The 7,837-nt window shown below is 34.5% G+C and overlaps 1 protein-coding gene across 10 annotated transcripts; it reads left to right on the top strand.

Annotated features, from left to right (window-relative positions):
• Positions 1-5,957: 5,957 nt before the first annotated feature.
• LOC121238988 lies at positions 5,958-7,588 on the top strand. 10 transcript variants are annotated; one of them, XM_041136108.1, is made up of 5 exons: positions 5,975-6,105; positions 6,218-6,266; positions 6,614-6,730; positions 6,858-7,028; positions 7,365-7,588. In XM_041136108.1, the coding sequence occupies exons 1-5, from the start codon at positions 6,101-6,103 to the stop codon at positions 7,464-7,466; spliced, it is 444 nt and encodes a 147-aa protein (XP_040992042.1). In that variant the 5' UTR covers positions 5,975-6,100; the 3' UTR covers positions 7,467-7,588. The 10 variants fall into 10 exon arrangements, with proteins under 10 accessions (XP_040992037.1, XP_040992035.1, XP_040992038.1 ...); XM_041136109.1 differs by having other exon boundaries at positions 5,976-6,105; positions 6,617-6,730; XM_041136107.1 differs by having other exon boundaries at positions 5,980-6,105; positions 6,617-6,730; positions 6,855-7,028.
• Positions 7,589-7,837: the final 249 nt, after the last annotated feature.

Here is a 7,837-nt window from a genome sequence, read left to right as displayed (position 1 = left end):
AAATGATCAAGATTTCGCTGTTTATGATAGAGACATTAATATTATAATTGGAGATATCTTACAAAGGCTAGCTATAGGTAATTAACTAGCTGATAGGATCGAAAGTTTGACTAAAATGTAGACCTTATACCCTAATTAATCCGTGCAGAAAAGAGTTGTATATATACATGCAATTGAGAAGAGGACAAGGTGGAGCAGGAAAATGTTTTAAGGGATATATTGTTTGGTTGTGATGATTAAATAGTGAGCGCTCATGTGAACGGATGGTTACTGGATTTGTCCATGCGCTGAAGGCAGACAGCTTTCAAAGCAAGCCAAGTACTCCCAGTCCCATTAATGTCACTTGACTAATGATATTAATATATAAATCACGAACCAAAACCGTACAAAAGGAAACTGTTAAAATTAATTCACGTTTGGTTATGCAGTTTTGATAAGTTGAGATGTGATATTTTTTTAAAATTTAAATAAAATATTATTATAATATAATTTTTTAATATAATTTTTATTTTAAGATTTAAAAAAATAGAATTGTTTATTATATTTTGTGTAGAAATTTGAAAAAGTTATAATGATTATATGAGATGAGATGAGATGAGATAATTTAGTTTTGTATAACCAAACTAACCCGAATTATCATCAATGTATATATATTTTCTGCTCATGTTCCCACATAACATTTAACAAAATCACATTAAAAATTAAAAAAGTGGCAAGCAACAGTACAATTGATCTTCTTCGTGCTAGCAACAAGCCAAATGGCTAAAAATTAATTCGAGTAGATCATCAATAGCGTGGGGATTTCTCTGGACGTCTTAGCTAGAGTCCAATAATATAATTCATGCATGCTGCATACTCGACGTTCCTTCCGGCAAGGGCAATATTCCAGCGAGTGCAGATCGAGTTGCCGTTTGCTTTGGCAGCATTCAAGTCACATGGGCGGTGAACCGCGTGTGGCTCTTGCTTTAGGCAGTATATATTTCGATCGAGCTGCTTCTGTTCTGAACGAGCGCACAGGCCAAGATGCATGATAGACGTGACCACTAATTCCAAGCTTGCTACTTGTCCTTAAAGCGCAGAAAAAGCATGAAACAATATATAACAGAGTAGGATATTTGGATTCTGATATTAAACAAGAGGCTAGCTATCTAGCTTGAAATATTTTAAAACAAAACGATATTGAATTGGACATCATATTATATATTATGCATTCTATATAAATCTATGATCTATATATCATTTCCAATCAATATGTGCCACGAACAGGTAATGTCTAAGTCTGAATAATCTGAAATAGACACTGCACGGCCTGCACTTCTCACTGTACTGCTTTGAAGGAAATAAATACCATCTGTCTCATCTCTTCTCATTACAATCATAGAGCCCTTACTGACTCTAATAGCTCTGCTTTCACCAATGTACCGGAAACCCAAAGAATCAAGAGCGCCCAAAGAAATAAAATTCTTCTTCAAATCTAAGATGTGTTAGACGTTAGACAATGTCCTGAGAATCTCATTAAACATCTTAATTCTAACTTAACCAACCCCAATAATTTTACATGCCATATCATTTCCCATCAAAATAGAACCATTGTTGAGTGGCTCATAGGTAGTATAGTGAACCAGTCCCTCTTGGGACATATATGAAAAGTACAAACTGACTTCATGACCCACTTGTCACCAAAACGACCGTTTAAGCCGCTAATTGCTAAGATAATATATAAACTGTTAGACTTTTCATCATCGACACTAACAACATTAGAGGAACTAGTGTCTTCCTCTTTGTTTTTCAGTTTAGAACATTCATTTTTGTTAAATTTCAATTGTGAATTGCCTCTGGATTTACCCATGTTCTTCTCTGAACCTCATCACTAGATCTACCACTGCTAAAGGAACCCTTAACAAAAAAACCACTGGGTTGATTATCCGTCCCCTTCAAATTCAATTTGATTCTCAATTCCTTAAAATTCAAAGCAGATTTCACATATGCTAAGGAAATAGTATCTCTACCATACAACATTGAATTTACAAAGTTATCAAATGACATAGGCAACGAACACAGAACAATTAAGGTTTGATCCTCTTCTTCAAGCTTAATATCAATATTCCTCAGATTCATAATAATTTTATTAAATTCACCGACGTGTTCAGAGATAGGAGTATCTTCTTTCATTTTTAGCGTGTATAATCGTTGTTTCAGATACAAATGGTTGGTGAGAGATTTCTTCATATACAGGCTCTCAAGTTTAGCCCAAAGACCAACATCGGTCTCCTCATTAGCAACATCTCTTAAAATTGCATCTGATAATGACAACAGAATAGCACTGTCTTCTTATCTTTTCTTGTCGGTGCAGGAGAATCATCAGATACCTTCCCATCAAACACCTTTGACAAACTTTGTTGTCGCAGCAAAACCTTTATCTTGATGCGCCATAAATTGAAGCTCTGACCGTCAAATTTCTCCACTTCAAACTTTTCCATAACCATCTCTCAAGATCTCATATAGAACCTGGAGCTCTAATACCAGTTTGTTGAGATAAACCAGTTATCAAAGGCTAATTTGAAATATAATAGTGGAAGCAAACAAAAGAAAGAACAACATTCACACACAGAACACCAATATTTTAAGTGGTTTGGTTCAATGTGAGCTTACATCTACTGGTGGGTTGTGTCTAGCTCGAGCTAACTATCGAGCAACTGATGAGTGAACTCTCGGGTTGCCATCCCGCTAGAGCTGAGTGTTGAGCGGGTGTCGAGCGAACTCACGGGTTGTGTCCAGCTCGAGCTAATTGTCGAGCGACTAATGAGCGAACTTTCGGGTTGAAGCTTCACTCGAGCGGCAGAGACACTGCTCAAGTGAACAATCTGTAGAGGCATTTTTTCAACAGGATTCAAGCCACCTCTCAACACACTCTCTTTCTCAAAAAAAAAAAAAAAAAAAAAAATCCAAACCCTATTCCCATTATAGCAAAAGTTCTCTTTAATTATCTTCCAACTCAAACATATTCTCTAATTAAAACCCAGTCGGTTTCGAGAGAGATCCTTATGAATTAGGTTAAGTTACAAATAATTAGGTCCTAGTGCTGGTTGGCTTCAAGAAAACCAACAAAACATTCACGTTTCGAAACATTTTTCTATATTTTGCATAATTCACGCTACAAGGGGAAAGACCTTTACCAACGATTCATTCTCGCTAGCAAAACCCACAAAATTGCTGGAAAATACCTATCCCAGCGATTTAATAATTTTTGCCTGTTCGCCGGTATTAACGCCCCACTTTAGATATACTCCAACGGAACACAAAAATTGCCGGTAAATATTTGTTTTACAGGTGATTTTTAACTCGCCGCTACAGAATACCTTACCCAGCGATTTTTATTGCAGCGACTAAAAAATCGCTGGTATAGACCAATTTTCTTGTAGTGTCAATATTATATATATATATATATATATATATATATATAGTTGCTTGTGGAACTATATATGGGGATTATAATTAATATTGGACGTGGTACCATGTATATATAGGCGCATAACCATAATGTTCTCTCAATTTGGATGGACTTCTTGAAAGATTGTCAAAGATAAAGCACTTTTAGTCATTAATTTGTTGTTAAATATTACTCTAAACGTACGGAACTATTTGTTCTTCAATATTACTCTCTTGGGATTATTAGAATTATTAATGGATCGACGTGTTAACCTTGCTTGTACAGGCCGATAACCAAAATGGTCTCTATATTAATTGGATGGGATTCTTGCGAGAATCTCCAATCGTTGTGTGCATTTTTAGTCATTATGTGTTCTTCAATATTACTCTAAACGGTAGATCATTATCCTCTCCGCAGCTTGAAAAAAAGAAAACTATTTCTCTTGTTTTCATTTTATGACCTGTAAGGCAGAAGAAAACACAAAGATACGACACACTTCTGAGAAGTTTTTGCTGTCTCCATTTTGATTTGATTTTATTTTATTAAAAAAAAAAAAGACATTTCCACAAGTTTATCAATTATTTAATAGCTAGCCCAACTAAACCGAATGGCTCTTTCTGGGAAAGATAGGAAACCAAGGGTGGAGAGAGAGAGCTTTAATTCCTTCCCGTGAGGAAGGCTTGGAGGCATTCAAAAAACACAAACTGATCATTCTTTGACGCTTCCTTTGCAACTTTCGTTGGTGTCCCAATCACGAGTAGATTCCTTCCCCTCAACTTAACCCCACCACTACTACCCGCGCGGCCCTTCACTCTCCCATGCAAAATGTCTGTTTCATTATTTCCACCGTGTCTCTAACATGTCCCCACCACACCTTATTTTCTTCCACAACCCATATCATTTCTTTTTCCTATATAGTTGCTTTCCATCTCCGTCATGCATTATTCTGTTTTCTTTTGACATATATTGAGGTACAATCCCATGGGTCCTTTATATGATCAGAAGGGAAACTGAGATGAAAACTCCCATTTGGATCGACCGTAGCTCGCTCTCATATTAACTTGTACAACACTTCAAATTATTATTCCTAGCTAGTGTTACATGAAGTCATGTAGTTATCTCAATCGATCCATTTAAAAATAGTACTATATATAGTCACATGATGCAATACTAGAACTAATTTAACGAATAACTATATTTTAAGGTTTTTACATCACACACCGTCCACGTATGACGTAATTTGATTTGAAAGATAAATTTTACAATTTGAATTTTAGAGCACTCTCAACAGGTTATGTAAAACTCCTATTTCTATATAATTTGAAGAAAATCATCCAAAAGTTGCATCCAATGGATTATCTATTTCATTTGTAATCTACAGCTGACTACAGTGTTACCGCTACATCTAGCGGCCACCGTTCACAGTTGTAAATTATTTTTTAATCATTTCTCTCTCATCTACTCTTCTCCCATGCACTGATATGCACCTCCAACATTCATTTTAATATGAAATATATTCTCCTCAGCAACGCAACATTAATTTTAATATCATATATATATATATATTAGAATTGCTACATATTATATAAAAATATTAAATATATATATACTCTCATCTGGAAAGAAATGACCCTCTAATTTAGATTAAATTCATTATATAATCTCTTCTTTTTATTTTTTGAATTAATTTATATTTTAGTTTAGATTATGAATTTGGATTAATTTAAAATAGAACATAAATATTATATGACATTATATATGGGAATATATTATAAATATCAAAAGATATAAGAATATCATTGATAGTTTAGAGAAAATATTTGAAATAAATAAAAAAGATTAAAAAATATAATATTTAAATAATATGAAGAAAAAATAGATAAGCTGATGTATGATATATTGTAAAAGTCATTATAGAAAATAGAAAAATTAAGTTTTGATAATGTATTTTAAAGGATATGATGAAGAATCTATTGGGAGTGTTCTTACAAATCAAATTATATTATATATGTTGATGGTGTGCCATGTAGAGGTTAATTTAGAATAACATTCTCTAATTTAAGACTGTAAAAGAACAAGTACTCGACATGGAAGGGTTCGAGTACTTAAGGTTTCGTGAATTTAATAGGATCGTCTGGAATTCGTCTTAGACAGAACATGAGATTTAATTTAGAAAAACTCTGATTATTCTCGCGGCACCCTTTCCTAAATGATATGCCAGCCAGAGGAATTTTATTCTTGTTGGTTGTGGATTATAAAAACAAAAATGAAAACGTTAAATTAAATGTATTAATGTAAGACAGCAACACACACACACATACCTCGAAACAAAGAACGATGCCGACTCTAGCTAACATGCATGCTGACATGAAAGGTCTACACCTTGCAAAAAACAGACCCGATAAGATAATATATGAAAAAAAGAACAATATCTGTTGTGAGTAACTAATTTGAAAGTGAATGGTGTTTTGGTAATATATTCTAGGAATCCACATAATGCTCTGTTGCGACAAAACTGAGTTCTCATATCCCTATTTAAGAAGCTGCTATCAGGTCTTCTAATATTAATGTTCAGAGAGAGAGAGAGAGAGAGAGTAATGGTTTCTAGGAAGCACAAGAGAGCAGCCATGTACAAGAAGCTGCAACTGCTTCGTTCAATCACCAACTCCCATGCGGTAACTTCTCTAAAACGTCTAATATATATATATATATGTTCATGAATATTTTATTCCATCTTAATATTGCATCTTCTAGCTTTATCAACCATATTATACATGATATACACAGAAACTGGCCTCTTTCAATGGAGAATTATGTGGGAGGAAACTGCAGATTGGTCATCATATCGCATTATTTTTCATTGTCATCACAAGCATCGATCATCGATAATCACCAGCTTTTCGTTTTCTCCATCTAAGACCTGTTTGAAAATTTGACTTAGTTTTATCTATCGCATGATCTCCTTTTTCAAATACCCAGATCAACTTAGGTATATATATATACTATCATACACAAGCCTTGGTACTTTTGCTTGTGACGAAGTTATCATCCTTGCGCGTCATCGATCTCTTTTCTTAAATTTCTAATCCCTTCTCCAAGCATATAGTATAGACCATTCGAGTATCGTGATAAGTTAAATAATATTTCCTGTATTTTTATGTGATCTCTATTCTTTACATACAGCAGAGTAAAACCTCGATTATATTAGATGCATCGAAGTACATAGAAGATCTAAAGCGGAAGATAGATGAAATGAATCGAGATATTGTTGTGGAAACTGTCCAAGCTTCATTGCCCCTGGTAGAATCTAATTAAGGCATCGATCTTGCATTCTTCAATCTATTATATTTAATTAATTGCATGGAATATTATACATATATCCTGTTAATTACTAACTACATATAGCTAATGATCTGTACCTCAGCAGCTTAAGGTAGAAGCTCAAGAAAAGGGTTTTGTGATTGAGGTGTTCACGGAAAGGAGTTGTTGTGGTTTGCTTGTGTTCATTTTGGAAGCCTTTGAAGAGCTGGGCCTTGATGTGCGCCAAGCTAGGGTTTCTTGTTCAGACAGATTTCATTTAGAAGCCATCGGAGCCAAAGTAAGCAAGAAATATTTAAAGTGGATGAATGTTGTTGTTGGGTCAGACACACACACACACACACGCACATATATATATATTAACACACGTACTGATCATTCGCATACATCTCTCTCTTTCTTCTCTCTCTCTCTCTCTCTCTCTCAATATATTATATGCAAACGCACAAGGCACACATACATGCATGATATATAGACAATCGACTACATCGATGGTATATGCTGATCTATATATTTTGCATGCGCATGAGCTTCCACGCACTTAGGTGTGATGGAGATTCTAGGGTACTCAGGCGCCTGTTGAACCTGAACTCGATATATATGTATAAACCTGCAGGATAATCAAGGAGATCAGGAGGACCAGATAGATGCTCAAGTGGTCAAAGAAGCAGTTTTGCAAGCTATTCAATGCTGGAGTGCAACAAGCGAGCAAAAATAAGAAAGCCAAATCGATCTTATATTTGTTTCGAACTACATAATTTTCTTCTTTCTAGCTTCGTTTTCCTTTTATTTTTTCATTTTAATTTCCAATTAACTATCTAGATCGGAGTTTAATTTCTAGCTAGCGGTACCTGTCTCTTTCCGTATATATATGGTTCTCGTGAATTGATGGTTGCCAATGCATGCTCCAGAGAATCCAAAAGGTCCATGAATTCTCCAGAGAAATCCAAAGAGTAGATATACAATATCGATCACGTCAACATGTGAGTGAATTTGTTTTCATCTGCTCAGTGCAAATTCTGTTAGCTAGAATAATGCGATACCTATATAATATTTAGATATTAATAATTAGAGTAACTTTAAGGCACG

Source organism: Juglans microcarpa x Juglans regia, chromosome 7D (genome assembly GCF_004785595.1).
Source record: "Juglans microcarpa x Juglans regia isolate MS1-56 chromosome 7D, Jm3101_v1.0, whole genome shotgun sequence".
Lineage (NCBI taxonomy): Eukaryota > Viridiplantae > Streptophyta > Magnoliopsida > Fagales > Juglandaceae > Juglans > Juglans microcarpa x Juglans regia.
This window is presented reverse-complemented; position numbering and strand designations above follow the sequence as displayed.

Excerpts from the sequence above, each read along its gene's own strand:
- LOC121238988 (XM_041136101.1), top strand. The coding sequence starts at position 5,998 with ATGTTCAGAGAGAGAGAGAGAGAGAGAGTAATGGTTTCTAGGAAGCAC. Across the intron at positions 6,106-6,613 it reads CAATCACCAACTCCCATGCG|CAGAGTAAAACCTCGATTAT; the intron begins GTAACTTCTCTA and ends CTTTACATACAG. Across the intron at positions 7,029-7,364 it reads TAGAAGCCATCGGAGCCAAA|GATAATCAAGGAGATCAGGA; the intron begins GTAAGCAAGAAA and ends ATAAACCTGCAG.